The sequence below is a fragment of the Scyliorhinus torazame genome, chromosome 2 (genome assembly GCF_047496885.1).
Source record: "Scyliorhinus torazame isolate Kashiwa2021f chromosome 2, sScyTor2.1, whole genome shotgun sequence".
Taxonomy (NCBI): Eukaryota; Metazoa; Chordata; class Chondrichthyes; order Carcharhiniformes; family Scyliorhinidae; genus Scyliorhinus; species Scyliorhinus torazame.
Window position 1 is genome coordinate 249,796,526 of NC_092708.1, and position 21,423 is coordinate 249,817,948.

The 21,423-nt window shown below is 46.6% G+C and overlaps 1 protein-coding gene across 2 annotated transcripts in view; it reads left to right on the forward strand.

The window, feature by feature from the left end:
- LOC140397116 (regulator of G-protein signaling 6-like) overlaps positions 1-20,452 on the forward strand; it is a 941,371-nt gene extending 920,919 nt beyond the window's left edge. For both annotated transcript variants that reach the window (XM_072486131.1, XM_072486132.1), the window contains exon 18: positions 15,391-20,452. In XM_072486131.1, the coding sequence (XP_072342232.1) occupies positions 15,391-15,441 (51 nt within the window). In that variant the 3' untranslated portion in view covers positions 15,442-20,452. The remainder of the gene's footprint in view (positions 1-15,390) is intronic.
- Positions 20,453-21,423: the final 971 nt, after the last annotated feature.

Here is a 21,423-nt window from a genome sequence, read left to right on the forward strand (position 1 = left end):
TCACATTTATTTCTAACAATCCCAAAGGGTGCCTTAGCTCGCCGAAGGTCCCTCTCCTGGGACCCTGTCCAAAGGGTTACATTACCTCTCCAGGAAATTCAGCCATTCACAGAACATAGAACATACAGTGCAGAAGGAGGCCATTCAGCCCATCTAGTTTGCACCGACCCACTTAGGCCCTCACTCCCACACTGTCCCCATAAACCAATAACCCCTCCTAACCTTTTTGGACGCTAGGGGCAATTTAGCATGGCCAATCCACCTAACCTGCACGTCTTTGGACTGTGGGAGGAAACCGGAGCACCCGGAGGAAACCCACGCAGACACGAGGAGAACGTGCAGACTTCACACAGACAGCGACCCAGCAGGGAATCGAACCTGGGACCCTGGCCCTGTGAAGCCACAGTGCTAGCCACATGTGCTACCGTGCTGCCCAAATTCCCAGGATTTTAACCATAATAATAATGACCTTTTATTGTCACAAGTATGGAGTGACTATGAAAAGCCCCTAGTCGCCACATTCCGGCGCCTGTTCGGGTAAGTTGGTACGGGAATTGAACCCGCGCTGCTGGCCTTATTCTGCATCACAAACCAGCTGTCTAGCCCACTGAGCTAAACCAGCCCTTAATGGACAGCGTCTCCACTTGGTGAAAATCTGGGCCTCTGTGTCGAGATTGAAACTCAGCAGGTATTGAGAAATCTTAATATTGAGAAAAGCAAAGTATTGAGAATGCTGAAATAAAAACAGAAAACGCTGGAAATACTCAGCAGATCTGACAGCGCCTGTGGAGAGAGAGGCAGAGTTAGTGCTACTTGACTCTTCTTCAGAACAGAGGAAGAGTCCTATTCAACTAAAAATATTGGCCAGGATTTTCCCAGCCCATCCTGCCGGCAAGATCTTCTGGGTGCCCTGAAGGCGATGCCCCGCGGAGGGTTCCCCGGCGGCTCAGCCAGCGAACAACACAAATAACCACTGACTTTGGCAGGACTGGAAGAATGGTGGAGTTATCGCTCACTGTGGGTGGGTATTCTAAATGGCAGGCAGTGTAGCTATATGGGGGCCTGATTGTAACAAAATTCACTCCTGATTCAAACTCAAAACCAAACTCGAAATTGGACTGAACTAGCATGAGGATCAATCAGATTAACTTGGATTAATGAGCTGGAAACTCATTCAAAGCTGAGATTTTTTTTATTGCACAAGTGATGTGTTGGTCTAATGCTCAAGGGGTACAGGTTCAAATCCCACCATGGCAACTGGTGGACTTTTTAAAAAGGATGGCACGGCGGCACTGTGGTTAGCACAGCTACCTCACAGCACCAGGCACCTGGGTTCAATTCCGGCCTTGGGTGACTGTCTGGAGTTACCACATTCTCCCTGTGTCTGCGAGGGTTTCCTCCGGGTCCTCCAGATTCCTCCCACAGTCCAATGATGTGCAGGTTAAGTAGATTGGCCATGCTAAATTTCCCCTTAGTGCTCAAAGGTTAGGTGGGGTTATGGGGGTAGGGTGGGAAATTGAGTCCAGGTAGGCTGCTCTTTCAGAGGGTCGGTGCAGACTCGATGGGCCAAATACCCTCCTTCTGCACTGTAGAGATTCCATGTAGCTCCAGTTCATTTCCCAGTGAAAATGAATGGGGTTTTGCTAAGGTTGTTGTTCTCAGCCAGGCTTGGCTTCAATACCCATAGGCTCAGGGGGAGAAAATGGCCCAAAGTGCCCACTCTTCTGTTGACCAGCAGCTCATGCTGGAGGTGTATGTGCATGTAATGCAACCAACGAGTGCTGCAAACACTCAGCAAGCCAGGCAACATTGGTGGAGAGACACAGAGTTATCGTTTCAGTCTGTGACCTTTCGTTAGAACTGAGAAAAGGTAGGGAAGAGCAAGTAAAAGAGGGGAGATGGGAGGGAGGACAAAAGGGAAGGTCCGTGATAGGGTGGAAAGCAGGGGAAATTGAATGAGAATACAAAAGCTGAAGGGAGTGGCAAATAGCTAAAATAAAGAAACAACACATGTAAGGTGTGAATGGCTGAATGTACGAATGCAAAGTGAAGGAATAAAGAAAAAATGAGTCAGCAAGAAAACGCGAAAGAAAATGGCGGGCAGGTTCTGATCTAAACTTGTCGAACCCAGTGTTGAGTCCAGAAGACTGTAAAGTGCCAAGTCTGAAGATGGGATACTGTTCCTTGAGCTTGCAGTGAACTTCAGTGGAAGCCTTTAGCAGGGCTTCTTCCATGTGAAACAGCAATTTCTTGTACTTAATTCAATTTAGCATACTTTACTCGCTACTCATGTTGTGATTCTCTCCTCTACATGAGGGAGACAAATCGCAGACAGCATGACCACATTTTGCAACACCTCCGTTCAGCCCACAAGCATGACCCCGGTCTTCCTGTCGTTTGTCAATTCAGATCTTCACCTTGCTCCCACTCTGATCTTTCTGTCCTCGGTCTGCAATGCTCATTGTGCCATTGTTTCAAGCAAGTTCATCGCAAGCTCGAAACACAGCACTCCCTCCCTCAATTGGGCACTCTGCAGCCTTCTCGACTCCCGCCCTCTCAAAATCTAGTTCAATTCTACCTTCCCTCTGTTCTCATGAAGTGATGCACTGGGACGAGAATGGAGGCTGGGAACATGACTAGGTATGGGGAAGGAATTAATTAGGAAGATGGTTGAGAAAGAAATTCATGGACCGCAGGATTACGGTGAAGCCAGACAAAGCCCCCCTGCTTCCACAAGTGAAGAAAATATTTTGCCTGTTTACTATTTTAGTACTGGCCTCCACTGGTTAAGTTGCATGAAACCCTGGTTTCCCTGAATGCCTGACGCTAGCTGCTTTCAGGGTACCCAATCTTGCAGTGGGCCTCAAACTGATGTTAGGCTCTTTGTTTGCATATTGTTGCTAACTTTGGTTGGCTCTTACTTTGTTGCCCGTTGTGTCTTTACTTAATTTTCTCTGTTTCTATAACCTTTGCTCTAGAGTCGCCAGGTATCTTTATGATACTGCCACGAGGTTCAAGTTCAAGTACTGATCAATAACTCAATACACCAATTAGTAAGATTCAAATCAAAACACATTTATTATACACAGTCAATCACTACTCATGCATAAACTCTACTTACTAGACTATCTCTAACACTAAAAGGCCTATACTTAGCTTCGGAACTGGCCGACCAGGTCAGGGGAACAAATGGCCTTTCGTTCGATTCTGAGTCTGCAGGCTTCAAAGCTGGTATAGACTGGTAGCTAGGAGCGCCTATCTCTTAGCGAGCGTTGACTGGAGACTTACTTGGTTGATGCGGCAGCTAGGCAGGTCACTGTCAAGGATTGTTTCGAGCTGCTGAGTGACGCTGCCAAGAAGGACGAATTGAACTTGGGGACTCTACTTTATAGTCCCCAGGGTCTTCACCCCGTTCGGAGCTGACCCTGTATCTGGTTCCGAGTGATTGGACTACGTTCTGATCACTTGGATCGATTTCTCCAATACTGGAGCTGTTCCCTGATCGCTGGGCGGTCCCTAAGTGTCCGTCGGCCTTCCTTTGTCTTGGCTCCTGCTGGTGCCGAGGAGTCTGGCTTGGCCTTATTCACCTTAAGTGTTTCAATTGTTCCCGGGGATCGCTCATTAATATGCAGATGGCTGTTGGTTTCAGTGCTGTCTGGGTTCCTGCAAGTTCTAATACACAGGAAACTTTGCACCTGCTTGTTTTTCCTGGCTTGACTGAATTTCCTTGCATTCTTTGCGGATCTCCATTTTAAGTCGGGAAGTGGCCAACCCAGGTGGCTACACACCCTCCTTGTGATTCCTAACGTGAAGGGTCACATAACTGCGTCGTCTTCACTTCCTGGCCCAGCGAGCACTCTTCCATGGCCTCTACACTGACCATAGTTATGTAAGAAATCTTTAACTGACAGTTTTAAGTGGCGCTATGTCACAACAGGGACATGCATTACAACATTAAAAAACGGAACTTCTAACTATCTTCCATAAACTACACTCACTTAAACATCCAATCATACTAACTTCCTAACAATACAAAAATAATAGCAGCATTCACATTTCCCTCTGACTTGGCGGTCAAGCACAGAGTTGTACAATCTCTCAGTTGTCTTTATTCACAAAATGACGCCAAACGAATGTCCTTTATTGTAGATCAAGGGGTTCGGGGGCCTGGTGAAAACCAAAAATAGGGGATCTTGTCCTGTATACCGGGGTGCGAGAGTGGTAGGCTCTCCTTCGCCATTTTCTCATGCAGACAGTCTGCACGATGCTGCAGAATATCGCCAATCCTAAAAGGGATTCAGTTACGTATGAAAGGGACTACCACGTTATAAACCTATCACACCATGATGGTGCGTTGTTACTTGTCACTGGGCTCTGGGTGCTATGGGGAAGTGAATCATTGACGGCCGGGGGGTTTGGGGTCAGGGGGTTCGCGGTCGCGCGAACCGAATACAAATTACAATAACGATAAACACGTATGACGTCTTCATTGTTCTCTTCTTTCTTCTCTTCTCTTCCTTTCCGTCTCGTCTCTCTTCCTGGACCTTCAGGAATTCTGTGGATCAAGCATAGTTTCTGTTACTACCTTGTTTAATATCTTTGTACGTTAGCATGTCTGTCTTTTAGTGCCAATTTCCCTTTATAGTTGGTCACCATGCGTGACTCCCTCATTTTTATTTTACCCGAATATTTGGACTAGACATCTAAGGAAATACTACCGTACTGTGAGCCATCTTGCAGCCTGTGTGATTTACCATCCAAGTGTTTGAGGATGTAAATAGCATAGGGAAGCAACCCTAAGGGTTGCTGAAACCAAACAAAAGAATTTTGAACGTAATCGAGCCAAAATGAGGTGCGTGTGGGCCGCGGCGGGTAAGATTTGGATGGAATCCCCGGGTAGGACGGTGATCAATGCCGTATGTGCTCTACCCGAGCGTAGTTGACCAGAGGGGGGTCCTCAGGCAGGGCGGAGACCAATGCCGTTTCTCCACTGCCTGAGCAACCGGCAAGACGGGTAAGAATGTGGTCGTCGTGGGGGCTGCCTCTCGTGATTACCTTTGAATCAGGAGAGTAGTTATGATTGTTGTCTGCCGACAGGCTAGTTCCTCTGAACTATTGTCTGGGACAAACTTGTACCTTTAACCATTTTCAGTCGACAGACTAGTTCCTCTGAACTGTTGTCTGGGACAACAGACCTGTTCCATTAACAGCCGGGCGTCAACGGAGTGGTGACGTGGGGCCGTGAAACTTCCGAGTTTACAAACAAAACTTAATGATAACATTAACAAACAAACATTCAACAAACATGCTGCAGGTTCCAACAGAAAGGACACCGTTTCTCCCAAGCGGTTCCTTTAAAACATCATCTGGACACCTCAGTTATCAGTTGCGAACAGGGTCGCAAAGAGGTTCTCGTTTTGGGAGTCAGACTCAATGTCATCATCTTCTCCCAGATGCCATACTCTTGAATGGATGAGGGTTGCTAAAGCTGCATGGTGTGACTTAGGGTCCATCTCGTCGTTTCGGACGAGCCTGTACGAATTGTCACGGTGCCAAAAAGTTGTATCTAATTCCGTGGGGATGGAGTCGGGGTCGTCATCGTAGAGCGGTGGTCTTTGGTGAGGTTTGTCAAGGAATGTGATCAGGAAGGGATCACTCAAATCGTGTTCAGATTCGCTGGGTGTGGGTCCTGTTGCATGGGGATAGTAGGGAGGCGTGCTGTGGCTGTTGCCTGTGTCACAGTCGCTGTCGCTGCTGCTGTCTGTGGGCGTGCCGGGGCGGAGTCTAGGGTTCGGGGGTGGAGTCGAGGTCGAGTCCGTTGATGGGGCGGATGTGTTAGGGGAGGGTAGAGATACGTGGGCTGTGGGCGGGGCATGGTCTGCTGCGTCGAGCATGGTGTGTGTGGTTAGACTGCGAGCCATATGCCTTGAGCTGGTTAATATGGAACCACGCGGTCTTCCCGTTGGGGTACTTAATCTTGTAAACGGAGGGGCTTACTTTGTCCGCAACGGAGTACGGACCCGAATACTTAGGTGACCGGAACATGCTGGGGTTGTAGATGGAGAGCATGACCTGCTGTCCTACATCAAACTCAGTCGCGTGCACTGTCTTGTCGAAACAGGCCTTGCTCTGTTTCTTCCTTGTACCTAATTTTACTGCGGCTGCTAGCTGAGCCATTTTTACATTTTCGACTTGTTGTTTTACTGCGTTCTCGTGTGTGAGGGCCGTCACTTCGGGGCTGGTCAAGTCCTAATAAAAATTCTGTGCCTTTCATGGGGCGTCCGGTCATGAGAGTGTGTGGGGTGTATCCTGTGGATGTCGAAACAGTGTTAAGCAAAAACATTAGTGCAAAAGGGAGGACTGAATCCCAAGTGGTGCTGTTTTGTTGGACCATTTTCCTGAGGGTTGCTTTTAGGGTCCGATTCATTCGCTCCACGATACCACTTGACTGAGGGTGGTATGCGATGTGGACTTTTTGGGTAAAAATATCGTGAGGTCGTTCTTCATGACACGTCCCGTAAAATGGGAACCTTGGTCGGATTCAATACTGCGGGGGAATCCCCATCGCGTAAAGATGTGGTGGGTTAAAATCTTCGCTGTAGTCTTTACCGTGTTTGTCCCAGATGGGAATGCTACTACTCATTTTGTAAACGTGTCTATCACAACTAACACATACTTGTGACCATTCCTGCTAGAGGGCAATGGTCCTATAAAATCAATCTGGAGGTTAGTCCAGGGACCATTAACGGGGCGGGTGTGGCTAAGCTGAGCTTTCTTCGCATATCTGTCCGGATTGTTTTGGGCACAGATAAGGCAATTTTCAACATAGTGCATGACGTCTTCCTTTAAATTCGGCCACCAACAGAGCTGCCTGAGGAGGGCTGTAGTGGGGTCAATTCCCTGATGCCCATGACTATCATGGAACAAACAAATAAGCTGATTCCTGTCCTGATCGGGAACCACATAAAGGGTGTCTTTTAGGATCAGACCATCATGTGTGGTCAGTGCATTTTTAAACCTATCGTATGAGGCTGGAAAGTTTCCTTTTAAAATCTCCCTGAGATTACTATCTTGCTTCTGGGCCTGCACTAAATCCTCAATATTAGTCTGTGAGACCTGAACTGTATTCACTGGAGCGCATTCGGGGGGGGTTCCAAAAATGTCCATGTCTGGAACCTGCTTTAGCCAGTGCGTCGGCTTTTACATTTCCAGGTGGGGAGGAAAGGTGGTGACGTCGAACTTTAATGACACCAAATATCCTGTCCTGTGCTTTGTCCAAAATGTGCCGGAGCAATGGGGCTGAAGGGAGGGGTTTTCCGTCCGCGGAAACAAATCCTCTTGTTTTCCACAGGGGTAGGAATTCTGTGAGGCTGTTGCAGACACTGAGGCTGTCCGAGTATATGTCTGCTGGGCTGGGGAAGGAATCTGGGTGATCTATAATGTACGCAATGGCTGCTAGTTCTGCCGCCTGCGCGCCTAAGTGTCCTGGCAGTTTTAAGGAGATTTTTTCTAGGGCGCGTCCCTGCGCGTCCTCAACATAGATGCCGCATCCTGTAATGCGCTTCCCGTTTAATACAGTGCAAGAACCATCCACATATATTCTCAAAGGTGTGCACTTGTCTGTGTACTGGGGGCTCTGGGGTGAACTACCTATCTTTTTGGGCGGTGTCTTCACGATAAAGAGACCTGTGTGTGGTGCGGTGAGATGATTTCACATTCGTGGGGGGTGCCTGGATACTGAAGGTTGTCGGCTAGGAAAGTGTGGGTCTTGGTCCTTTTAGCAGTGATGTCCTGTCCCTGCAAAAGAAGGGTCCATCTGGCTGCTGTAATCTGGCTTACTGTGCCGTCCTTGAGTCGTCCGTCTCGTAAAAGTTGGGTGGAGGGGTGTTTCGTGAGGATTGTGATGGGGTTCATTCTGGTAATGTATGAGAAGTATTGAACTGCCCAGAAAACTGCGAGCAGGTGCCTTTACAGGCCGCAGATCCCTGCTCCACAGGATCTAAAACTCTGGAGGCATAAGCCACGGGTCTTAACTGTTCGTGCCGTTCCTGGAGGAGCACGGCCGAAAGGGTTCGATCTGTGCTGGCTACCTCTATGGCATAGGGGGAAAGCGGGTCTGGAACCTGTAGTGCAGGGGCTGCAATGAGTGCGCGCTTTAAAATATCTACGGCATCCGTGTGCCACGGAAGTGATTCCCAAGGGGCTCCTTTCTTTAGGAGTTCCGAGAGGGGTGCTGCTTTGGTGGCAAAACCGTCAATATGGTTTCGGCAGTAGCCAACCAGTCCTAAAAACGACCGGAGGGCTGAAACATTCTGAGGAAGCGGTAATTTGACAATCAAGTCAATTCTTTTATGCTCGATCTCGCGTTTACCATGCGTGATAATCGTTCCCAAATACACCACTTTGTTTTCCAAAATTTGGGCTTTCTTGGGGTTCACTTTACATCCAATTTACTGTAGGAGTTCCAGGAGTTCGGGCAGAAGCACGATGTGCTCTGCCTTGGTGTCTGTCTGCATTAATAGGTCGTCTACATACTGGACCAGATATTCGGGGTGAGAAAATTTTGATAAACCATTGGCCAGCTGTCGGTGGAAAATGGAGGGGGAGTTGTGGAATCCTTGTGGCAGGCATGTCCACGTGTACTGCTGACCTTTAAAAGTGAAGGCAAATTTGTACAGGCACGCTTTTGCCAATGGAATGGACCAGAATCCGTTACAGATGTCCAAAACCGTAAAATATCGTGAGTTGAGTCCCTGCTTGAGCATGGTCTCGGGACTTGTGGCTACCATGGGGGCTGCTGCGGGGGTGACTTTGTTGAGTTCCCGGTAATCGATGGTCAGCCGCCATGATCCATCGGGCTTTCTCACTGATCAAATCGGGGCATTATTAGTAGAGGCTACTGATCTAAGTACGCCCTGCTCTAATAAGCTATCGATAACCTTTGAGATTTCTCCCTCTGCCTCTTGGGGAAATCCATATTGCTTCTGGGGTCTAGGATCAGGTCCTGTTATTTGAAGCGAACCAACCATCCTGCCGCAGTCATGTTTATGACTTGCAAATACGGTCCTGTTCTTCTGAAGAACTGCCCTAACCTGTTTGTCTGCGCTAATCGTGGCCAGCTCAAACCAAAAATCGCCGACTGCGCTAATCCCATTAGCATACTCACCTACTGTGAGTGTTGCGGGGGCTCTTGCTGACTTTGTCATTTTCCAGACACATTGATTTACTGGGTCAAATGAAAGGTTGTGGGAGTTCATGAAATCAATGCCCAAAATGTGTTCTGCTGTGTGGTCCAGATCGACCAAAACTATGGGGTGTTTTGTTGTGATGTTGCCAATTTGAATGGGTACAGGGGCTGTGATGTGTCCCTGTTGTGAGTGGCCTGTGAAGCCGCTGAGGGTGATAGTGGCTGTAGTGGGCCACGCGTCTTTCTGAAACATGGTGGAGGAATTAATTGTGGTGCGGGACCCTCCTGTGTCCCAGAGAAATTCAATGGGCTGTCCCCGTATTTTCGCTGCAACGACTGGTCGGCCGGAACTATCGCAAAGGGTGTCGCAGACCCAAGTGGGGGAGCCCGAACACCGTCAGTCAGTTCCGTTCATGTCTGTCTGGTCTGAACGGGTGCCTACGTTATGTATGGGCTTTGTCCTGTTTCCATTCAGAGTGCCTGCCTCCTGGGCTCTCTGTGGCTTTCGTGGGGTATTGCACTCTCGTGCAAAGTGACCTAATTGTCCACAGTTGTAACACTCCTGTGGTTTCTGTGGGGGGCTGTTACTGCCTTCGTTCACCCATGCGGGGTTCTGGTGAGCTTTCACTGCTTGGATATCTGCCTCTGCCTGCTGTTCTTCGGGTTTCCTAATCGCGGGTTTGTTTTGGACAGATTGCTCCCAGGTGCGGGGAAACCTTTTTAAAACCCACTTTTCGTTGTGCCTTTCTTCCGAGGGGTCATAATTGGTACAAGCTTTTTGTCCTGCCTCTGTGGCATGGGAGATACGGGTGAGGGTCCATTTGGCCATGTTGTCTGGGGACAAATGGGCGCGTTCTAAGTTTCCGAAAATGGCTGTAAAATGGATCCACAGGCGTCCAGCAAACGCTGTGGGGTGTTCTGTCTTCTTCTGCCTGCACTTATTCAGGCCTTCTACTGGGTCACCTCTGTTATAGCCAATCACATCTAGGGTCGCCGTGTGCATCTCTCCAAGGGTGCCTCCTCCTACATTCTGTGGGTCGGGAAGGGCTGCTACAACCGAAGGGTCTAAGCTTAAAACTGTGAGCTTCACTTGCTCACGTTCATCCAGGCCGTACATGGTCGCCTGCTACTTTACTCCAGCAAAGAAGTGGTGGGGGTCTGAGGTGGGGAGGAACGGTGTGATCTTTTCGCACGCGTCCCGTAATTGGGTCACAGTGAAGGGGGTGGTGTAAAGGAATTCCGCATCTCCTTCCGATGTGACTGTGCAGTGGGTGGTTACTGGATTCATGGGTGCCTGATCTATCTGCTCTGTGGGGGTTTGGGGTGCTTTTCTCCTTTGGGGCTTTCCTTGCGCACATGTTCCCTGTACATATCTATGCGCAGTTTTGTTTAGTTCTTGCCAATCAGGGCCGTCTTCTTCATCTAATTGGGATCCAAAGGTGCTCTGAAACCCATTTTGCACTGAAAGCAAAGACTGCAGTTCCGCAATCTGCTTCCTGCATATCGCATGATCCACTGAGCTTTGTCTGTGCTCCGTGGTGGCAGCATGGAGTGCTCTTAACGCTGTTTTTAGATCGCTGCACTGCCTTTGCAATGCCTCTACCTGTTTCTCTGTCTCTTCACTTACCAGTACTGCACGTTGCATGTCCTGATAGGCCTTAGCGTATTGGGTTTGGAAGCTGCTCTGATGCGCTAGACAAGACTGGTGTGCCCCCTTGGCATCATCCACTTCTCCGTCCTTTGCTGCCAACTTCCTTCTCAAATCTATATTCTCTCTCTCGATCTCACTAACATCGACCTTGCTCATTCGATGTCTCTCTTCTATCACTTTGCGGAGCGTCCGAATGACCACCTCCGTGCCTCGCAATTGTGCCAGACAGGACATGATTGCCATCGCCTTGCGAGCTTTTCCCAAGCTCTTCTTATGGATTTGTGACAGGTTCTCCCACCAAGTATGTCCTCTACTCCCGGGTCCTGTTTCCTCATTATCACAGAATTCATTCCAAAGGGGCCATCGTTTCCCTTTGAGATATTTTCTGATCTCTTCTTCCCAACCGGGACACTGTCCTACTCTTTTGCTGGTCGCTGCAACCTCAAATTCCTGGGGGTTCATGAGGCGTTCCATTGCTTTCATCGACATTTTTCTTATCTGAATGCTCTTTTAAAATTTGGAATCAGGGGTACAAAGGCGATGCTGTAAACACGGGTATGGCGTGCGCTATTTTCCGGAATACAAACTCCCGACAGTTTTCACAACTAAAATCTATCAGTTTTACCTTATAGCCCTGTTAGTTACGCATGCATTAACACGCTTCCGAATTATGAGGATTGATCAGAACTGCTTGAACACTTGTGGTTTTTCTGTTCCCAATTGGATTCTCAATTCAAATTTTGGGTTCCCCCCGAGTGGTTAGGCCACCTCTAAGTCGGGTCCCACCAGAGTCGCCAGTAAATGTTGCTAACTTTGGTTAGCTCTTAATTTGTTGCCCGTTGTGTCTTTACTTAATTTGTTTGTTTCTATAACCTTTGCTCTGGAGTCGCCAGGTATCTTTATGATACCGCCACGAGGTTCAAGTTCAAGTGCTGATCAATAACTCAACACACCAATTAGTAAGGTTCAAATCAAAACACATTATTATACACAGTCAATCACTACTCATGCATAAAATTCTACTTACTTGACTATCTCTAACACTAAAAGGCCTATACTTAGCTTCAGAACTGGCCCACCAAGTCAGGGAAACAAATGGCCTTTCATTCGATTCTGAGTCTGCAGGATTCAAAGCTGGTATAGACTGGTAGCTAGGAGCGCCTATCTTGTAGCGTGCGTTGACTGGAGACTTACTTGGTTGATGCGGCAGCTAGGCAGGTCACTGTCAAGGGTTGTTTCGAGCTGCTGAGTGACCCTGCCAAGAAGGACAAATTGAACTTGGGGACTTTACTTTATATTCCCCAGGGTCTTCACCCCGTTCGGAGCGGACCCCGTACCTGGTTCCAAGTGATTGGACTACATTCCGATCACTTGGATCGATTTCTCCAATACTGGAGCCGTTCCCTGATCACTGGGCGGTCCCTAAGTGTCCGTTGGCCTTCCTTTGTCTTTGCTCCTGCTGGCGCCGAGGAGTCTGTCTTGGCCTTATTCATCTTAAATGTTTCAATTGTTCCCGGGGATCGTTCATTAATATGCAGATGGCTGTTAGTTTCAGTGCTGTCTGGGTTTCTGCAAGTTCTAATACACAGGAAACTTTGCACCTGCTAGTTTTTCCTGGTTTGACTGAATTTCCCTGCATTCTTTGCGGATCTCCATTTTAAGTCGGGAAGTGGCCAACCCAGGTGGCTACAATATGCATTTGTGAGATCTCTGCACATCAATACAAGAGGCAGTTCACTTGCAACTCATAATGAGTGGGTGTTTATTTGAGGCTAAGGCACCCGTGTCGTACCCAGAAAATGGGTGTCGAGCTGTTGGAGTAAATTTTTGCCAAAAAAGTTGAATTCTCCGCCTCCCCAGTTGCTTGTTCCTCGGCGGCACGCCGTCGGTGGCAGTGGGATTCTCCGTACCCACTGCCAGCCAATTAGATTTCCCATTGTTGCCACCCCATGCCTCCAGGAAACCCGTGGGCGGAGAATTCACCCCAACATTTTGTTTCGGGTAAGGAGTAAAAATCTGATCCTCTTCGTGACCCTCATCTGACCACTTCCCACTTTGAATGAGGCCAGAATGTAGATGTGTCGCGTACCCTAGGAGGTGGTTTGGAAATTTAAATATGATAATAAGGTTGAGAGCTTTATTGTCATTTAATTTTTCATCTTTAACTCTAGTCGGCTGGTTTTCCCAGGCATCGGGGAACCCGGCCCCTTCATCGAGGAGAGGACTCAGTGGAGGTAAGTGCCTTTGTGCCTCACTCCTGGTAGAGTACCTTATGGGGAGGTGGTGACAGAGTGATATTGCCACTGGACTAGTAAACCAGAGATCCTGAGTAATGCTCTGGGCCCATGAAACCATTGTCGATTGTCGTAAAAACCCATCTGGTTCACGCATGTCCTTTAGGGAAGGAAATCTGCTGTCCTTACCTAGTTTGGCCGCCATGTGACTCCAGACCCACAGCAATGTGATTGACTCTTAACTGCCCCCTCAAGGGAATTAAGGATGGGAAATAAATGCGGTATAGCCAGCGATGCCCAAGTCCCATGAACGAATAAAAAAAAACCTTCCTGAAAAGACTTCACGATGAGGTTCTCCCTTACTAACCATCCCTCCTCCCCAAGACCTCCCATTCCCTTCTCCAGCTCCCAAACCTCCGATCTCCTCCCAACCATGGGATCCACCTCCTTTCCCCCACCTCCAGGCCTCTGATTAACCCCCCATCCCCCACTTGCAAATTAAGTCCCCAGCCCATCCCCACCACTACCAGATCTCCAAACCTCCCTCCTAAGCCCCCGACTCCCCTCAGGCCACCGATTCCCCAACCCTGCCACAGGTCCCTGATTTCCTGTTGCAAAGCTGCCATTTGGCACCCACTGGGACCCCAGGATCTGCTGCCCACTCAATTGAGCCTGTTTGGATGCCCCCACCCCCAACAAAATCAATTCCCCACCCCACGGTAACCCTTTTTTGAGATCACACAAACCAACACCCCACCCCCGTACCCCCCACCACCACCACACATTCCAGGCGGTTGTCACACAACTGGCTCACTATCTGACTGGAAGATAATTCCCGAGATACCCACTACCTTCTGACCCATGCACTGCTGGCGAATTAGTTGAATAAAAATTGAGACTGCTGAACTTCCAGGCCCCGGTGTTCCATGATCGTGCCCACCAGTGTGAAAGCTGGCCCTTATGACACTGGACGTATTCATTGCACAGTAAGGTCTGAGTTTCTGTTTTTAAATCTATCCATGGAGAAAAAGCGAGCGACACTTTCATGATTATATGTTCATCTCACAGGTTTATCCACTTTGATTGAATTTTGGGTATTGGTACCAATAACATTGGAATTCTAGTTAAGTCAGTGTGCATTAATATTGTGGGGCAGAAGTTACACTCTCCCACTGACCGATTTGTAGGTGGGGAGTGGCTGTAAAATTCTTCAGTTCTTTTTCCCACTGGGCTCCCACCTGCCACGACCTCTGTGCAATTGTACACTGGCACAGGCAAAACCAAGGCCAGTCTGCCCACCCTTGCCCCAATTCAGGTCCTAAAGTGACCGATTGTTGATCACTGGAGGACCATTTTCTACCCAGCCTCTATTTTCAGGCTGGCAGGAGGTGTTCAGGGGCAGGAGATAAGCCAAAATCCTGTTCAGGCTTCGGGCAGAAAGGAAAGTGGGGCTGCCTCCATTAGTTGCCTCCTTTTAACATCGGGCGCACCCTGGTCTTGCCGTTGCAAGTGCTCCTTCCCATCCCCACCCCTCTACGCCCACCACTGCCAGAACTCATCTCCCCCACTCTGCCCTGCCCCACCTCTAGACCCCCACAATCCCAGGACATATGCTCTGGGGCTGCTTGTAGTCTGAATCCTGTCCACTGCAGCTCCTGATTGGCAGGGACATGTTCACCGTTGACCCCTTGGACAGTGGGAAGGGAGCCCAGCCATCCTAAAAATCCTGGCCGTGGGATATCCAACCCCTCCGGTAATGTCCAGCATTTCCAATAGTGACAGGTTGGAAGCTCAAGCCTCATTCCTGTTCACATCTTGGTTCACATTGCTGTAATCTAGATTGAAATCCCCGTGTGAGTGAATGTGCTGCTGTCTCATTAACTGAAGAGCAATGTGTTCTTCTGGAGTCCTGGCCACCATTCCTCCCTCAAGCAATATGATGCAGCCCACCCTTCATATCATTTGTTGCTTGTGCGATGCTGTGGTGCATGAAATGGGTGACTTACACGATGTGACAGCATTTCAAAAGTAATTTATGGTGTGAAAAGCAGAGAGATGGGGTAAGTTTTAACAGAAATGCAATCCTTCCTTATTTCAGAGCTAAAAAAAAACTTCCTCAAGGCAACTCAAGATTCAAAGATTGTGATTGTAGTGCTGAAGATTTTTGAAATGAAGATGGTATGAAAATCTCTTGTGCCCACATTGAGTACCTGTGGCAACGCTGATAATATAAATGGTCAATAGGTGCATCCATTGATAATAAATTACTCTTAGTATTTTTTGTTAAATGTATTCAAATTTGACTTTATGTTTTCCAGGGTAAGTCACTGACTGCTAAACGTCTTACTGGTCTCATGCAGTCCTCCTGACGTTCACTAAGAGCTGCCTGCTGCAGAAAGAGAAGGGGCTTATACCTGCGCTCCTGGGAGTCACCATCTGAGGGAGCCACTGTGAAGGGTCATACTGTACAATTAGACAAAAAGATCACCTTTGAACATTTTAACCTTTCCTCTGTGCAGAATGAATTTGAGTTACTGCAAATATCATTGAAAAATCTCCATTTTTTCAAGAACAACGAGCGTGGCGAGCAGAAATTGAATTGTTGGCTGTCAGTGAAACAATAAAATATTTTCTGACCATCTGAATCGAGGGATGAGGGGCTAGTGAATCACTGATAAATTCATGGGTTCTCACCATGTCCAGCCGCTGTTAAGTCAAGCAATACATGTTAGCAAGAGATTTATGAATTGCATGCTGGCCTATTTGCTTAGGTCATTTCCTTTACTGCTTCTTCTTCACAGCTGACGGTATCTCCAGCAGGTACATTGCTGACTGCTTCACGTTTCAACTCAACTGTCTATCACAGATGTTGTTTCTTCCTCAGCCTTTAAGCATCTCATAGAAACGGAGTAGTTGGGAATTAACGCACCTTCTGTTGGCCAAAAGGGAGCAGCACTGACGGTAGTTGGGAGCTAAAAGGATCTTTTGTTCAACGTAGGCTGACTGTAAAGCAAGCTCTGAATGGGTGAGGGCATGGGTGGGAGAGAAGGCACGCAAAACCATTGCATGAATCAGCCCTCAGCCTCAGGATTAAATCATAGGAGCCATTTAAACATTGCATTGCAGGCACCAACTAGCCAGATTGCAGCCCTACCTCACATTGATACACCTTTTTGCTATAGTTACCAGTATTTTATTATAGACTACATAATCGCATTGCTACATCTTAGTGCTCTGATAATTATAAGTTGATGCTCCTTATTATATTTTCTAGATGTTCTCCAATTACAACTTTTAAGTATAGAATCCAGTATCTTTCCTACCACCAGTATTAAGTCAAGTGGCCTTTCGTTCTCTGGATTTGTTCTCTCTTTTTAAATATAGGACTCATATTAGCTGTCTGCCAGTCCTTTGGCACTATACCGTTTTCTAATGAATCTATTTCTTCCGCTAACTTCTTTTAATATGTGCGGATGCCTTCATCCAGATCTAGAGTTTTAACTTCTCAATTTTTAGCAGTTATCTTCCCCCTTGCTTTCTTCAATGCCTTTGTATCAGCGGTAGAGTCACCATTCAAAGTTTTGATCATTTCCCTGTCATTATCTGTGAGTAAACCTTTGTGGCTCTATCCCTAAACTGTATTTATCTTTGATTGTTTTTGTCCCTGTCAAATACTTTACTATTTATTTTTATGTTCCTTGATAATTTAACATTTTAGTTCCCCTTTATGTTCTCTACTGGTTTATCTTATCAATTTATTTCCTTACGTCTTCATATTCCCATATGCCTCCCCTCCTTTATTGTCTATGAACTTGGAGTGCATCTTATTCGTCAGTTTCAATGTTACGCTGGTTTCTTTATTCACCCATGGCATTTCTTCATCAGACAGTTTATCCTTGTTTCTCAGCGGAATATGTTACTCCTCAACACTATTGATCATTTAAAATATTTCTCACTGCTGCTGTCTCTATTTGTTCATTTTCTTCCCCCAGTTTTCCCCAGCTCTTTGGAAGGGGACCTTTTCTACCCTGCGTTTGATATTTTACTTCAGGATTTGCCTTTGAGATTGGCATAAGGGAAGATAGAAGCCATCTTGGAAAAAATAAACAGCCGTTCTAGTATTGTACACTTCTCCCAATAAATAATAAACTGAGGGCCCACATAGATGCTCAAGCTTTCAGCGCATGACCTGGGCCAATACTCCAGCGCAGCAGTAAGGGTGAGCTACATTGTTGTTAGTGCCCTTAATCTATTCTCATTAGTTCAAAACTAGCTTTTTTCCAATCTATTATTTTGGTCTTTGATTTACTTAGGTCTTTCTCAATCTTTATTTTAAACCCTACAATGCTATGAGCATTATTGCCTAGGTGTGCCATTATGTTCACTGTTTTATATGTTCTGCTTCACTACTCATTATTAGGCTAATCAATGATTCCTCTCTTGATTGGCTTCTCACATACTGGGTAAAAAAGGAGTCCTGTACACACTGTAAAAACCTTCCTTACCTCTTGTTGCCAGTGGATGGTTTTAATTAAACGATGAATTAAATCAAATAAATTAAGCTTTTGTGTGATCGTAGAAGATTCACTGTTTTGATGTGTCAATCACCAAAATCAAAGCCAACAAAGGTAAAAATTTGTTTTTGGACCTGCAGTCACTGCCAGTAGTTTGCTATAGTCAACGGGACTTCTGGCAAACACACTTAAGGTGATGCCAGCCCTTTGAAAGGGGACTTTTTGCACCCTGGGTTTGATATTTTACTTCAGGATTTTCCTTTGAGATTGGCAATAATTGGGAAGGTAGAAGCCATCTAGAAAAAAATAAAACAGCCGTTCTAGCATTGTACACTTCTCCCAGTAAATAATAAACTGAGAGCCCACATAGATGCCCAAGCTTTCAGCGCATGGCCTGGGCTAATACTCCAGTCCGGCAGTAAGGGAGAGCTGCATTGTTGTTAGTGCCCTTTTGGATTGAAACTGAAGCATCATTGCCAAATTTGAAGAAGAGAGTGAGTTCTTCTCACATCTGGCCAACATTGGTCAAGCAGACCATACCACCAAAGTGATCATTACTGCATTTCCAGAAGTATTGGCTTTAGAATAGAAATAATGTTGTAAGACATCAATGCTGCTTTGTAAAGTTTGAAGCACATGCAGCATCTCCTAAAACAAGAGGAAACTAACTGCTTTAAGTCTCACTGACAGACCAGGCCGTATGTTGTGTCACTGGCTGTGTTCTTGAAAATTATATCGCAGAAAAATCTCGACATATTGGTATAAGTAGAAAAACATGTGAAGACATTATAAATTGAAGCATGTAGCATGAAGCAAGATATGACGTGATCACAACAAAACTGGACAAAAAAAATTGCATTCTTTGCTTCATCTTGCTTGTTGTGTCATTTAACGGGGGCAGGAGACAGGGTTGTACAGTTCGATGCATAATTAGCAATTCCAATTAAAATGATGTTAACAGTCTGACCTATGGTGACTGTCGCAGTTAAGTATGTTATAGAGGTAATCTGTAATTAGATTTTTTAGCACATTTTGTATCTATAGCACTCATTGTGCATTATAGCCACGAGAAGGACGCATGGGAGATGGTGTCATGTAGGGAACCCATCTCGATATACTGAAGCATGCCCTTTAAACTTGGCAACGAACCACAGGCATCATTGCAGCTGAAGTCAGGAAAATTTCCATCACCAAAATATTTTTCAGCAAATTTACACCAACTAAATTCTCGTCGAAGAAAAGGGAAATGTGTTTGTTTTTAGTGGAGGTATCTTCAGAAGATTTCAGGATAAGTAGCAAAATGAATTATGAATGTACAAAGTATCGGATATTTGGTCAAAAGTAGTAAGCTACTGCAACATTGAGACAGATCCCCGAGATAACCATGCTCTTTGAAAAGGAATTAGGCAATTTAATAGCAGAGAGTAACTCCAGGGAAGGCCTGATTAAACATGCTTTAGCAAAGATGAGTCGGTGCTCCCATCAGCTAATTTTGTCCTCATGAAGCAGATGTTCAACTCTCGTAATCAAACGTCTTAATCGGTTCCAAACCTTTCGATAACTTGGCACAGGTTGCACACTTAGGAACATCCCTTACATGTCAAATTCTGGCTCATAATACTCATGTGAATTGCTTTGGGTTGTTTCTTTTTTCCGTGTGAAAGGTGCTATATAAATGCAATCCTTTGCTGTTGGAGTAACAATCAAGGTGATTTTGAGGACCTGTGGAGCCAGTGGCCACAGTGTGTCCAGGTTGGGGGGGTGAAACAATCAATAAGTGTGCCATGGCAAAGTACGCCATGGACAAGGCCAAGCAGGGCACCCTCAATCCCCACAGCCCCTTCACTCCAGTGAATTTCAGGCTGTTGTAGGGACATGGAGATCAGGGTTTCCCACCAGATAGCAAGGTGCTAGGCTGCTATTGTTTACCCACCATAGGCTCAGAATTACATTAGGTGAGGTCTTAAAGATGCTTAGCTTCCTGATGCCTCAGGGGCCCAAAAGGGACTGAGAGAAAAGATGATTTCATATTTTGAACAAAAAGGATAAAAATGATTGCAACTGCTAAACGGTAAGGTTGAGAAATATAACTCAACTCAAAAATCCATCCATCTGCACCGAGTTAAAATTGAGCCCGGCAAGTTTGAAGGCCATAGCTTCTTGTATTTTAAGACATTTTTCCTCTTGACAAAGGAGAGTTGGAGTCTCTTCACCAAAGGCTGTGTCACTTGAAATTTTCAAGACTGACATTGCTAGGTTTTTGTTAGGGTCATTGGAGCAAAGGCTATGACTCTGACCCTACGACGGCTAAATACAGTTGAGATCAGCTGTGGTAGAACAGGTGCATAAGGCCTGAACATGTCCCAGTGAATGAAATCAGGAGGACCCTCAGAAGTGTGTCATGGTTTCCATAATAAACAAACCCAGAAAATAAAATAAGTATCAGAAGGCACGGATGCCTTGTTCTGAGAGGGAACATCAGTCATGCTAATGATGAGCATCTTATCCCTGAGGACAGACAAAAGTCCAACTGCGCCTTGCATTGTAGCCACGCTCTGTCTCTATTCCTGTATTCGGAAATACCGCGAGGCAATGTAGCATTTGTTCATGACATTACCTCCCCAGTGGGCTTGTTACTCCATTTGAAAGCACAAAATTGCTAGCACAAAACTATGCATGTAAAATATGTACAGTAGTTCTTACCATTTTCTGGGAAAACAGTTTACTGCCAGATGGAAAAGCTGTAAAGGTTTGGCACTTCAAAGCTTTCTGATTGCCTGGCAATTTAGTGGAATGCACCAAAATCTGAGCAATTGCTGTATCACTCTGTGATGTTTTTATAAATAAACATGACTCAAAATGGCAAGATATGACGTGATCCACTCTTTGCTATTCGTGTCAAACCTATTGGAACAATATGGGTCCCTCTGCAAATTTGGCTGAAGCTCCACTTAGCTCAGGAGATGAGCCAATGATCCTCCAGTGTGATCCATCAGCACCTCGATTGCAGTCTCCCCCCATGTTGGCTCAATGGGTAAGTGTAGCACGCAGCATTGCACAGAGGCAGAATGGCCCCAGGATTGACTGTACTGACTGAGTTGCTGTCGGCCTTGATAGTCATGGGGTCACCAAAATTGGCCATGGTCAACTCGTGCTAAGGAGGGCTACCTGATCACACTCCACTGGAAGGGGGAAGAGTGTGAGAGGGTCAAAGAGGCAGCATTGAATTTGGCTGTGATGGTCCTTACAGTGAAACCTTGGGTGGAATTTACCAACCACCCCGCCACTTGATATTCGGCAGCGGAGGCGGCCGCCAGCGGGATCAACTCACGCCGCCGTTGTCAATGGGATTTCCCAATGATAGCATCTCTCATCGGCGGGAAACCCGTGCACCAGCGCAGGACCGGAATTTCCCAGCTGGTAAATTCCACCCCTGAGCTCAAGTGTGTAGAATAGTCATGAGGTCTGCTAACCCCATTAGAATCATTGCCCTGCTTGAGTCACCACCTTCACGTGAAGAGGCTTTTGAAAGAGCTTCTCAGCTTTTACAGAACAGAAATTTGAGTTCAACTTAAAATGGTGGTGATTGTGCTCAGAGCTTGAGTTGAATAAAGTTTCAATAATAAATGAATGATCACTTGAACCATAGAATCCCTACAGTGCAGAAGGAGGCCATTCAGCCAATCAGATCTGCACCAACCCGCTGAAATAGCACCCTACCTGGGCCACCCTACCTCCGTTATACCTTAACCCCACCTAATCTGCACATCTTTGGACACTAAGGACAATTTAGCATGGCCAATCCACCTAACCTGCACATCTTTGGACTGTGGGAGG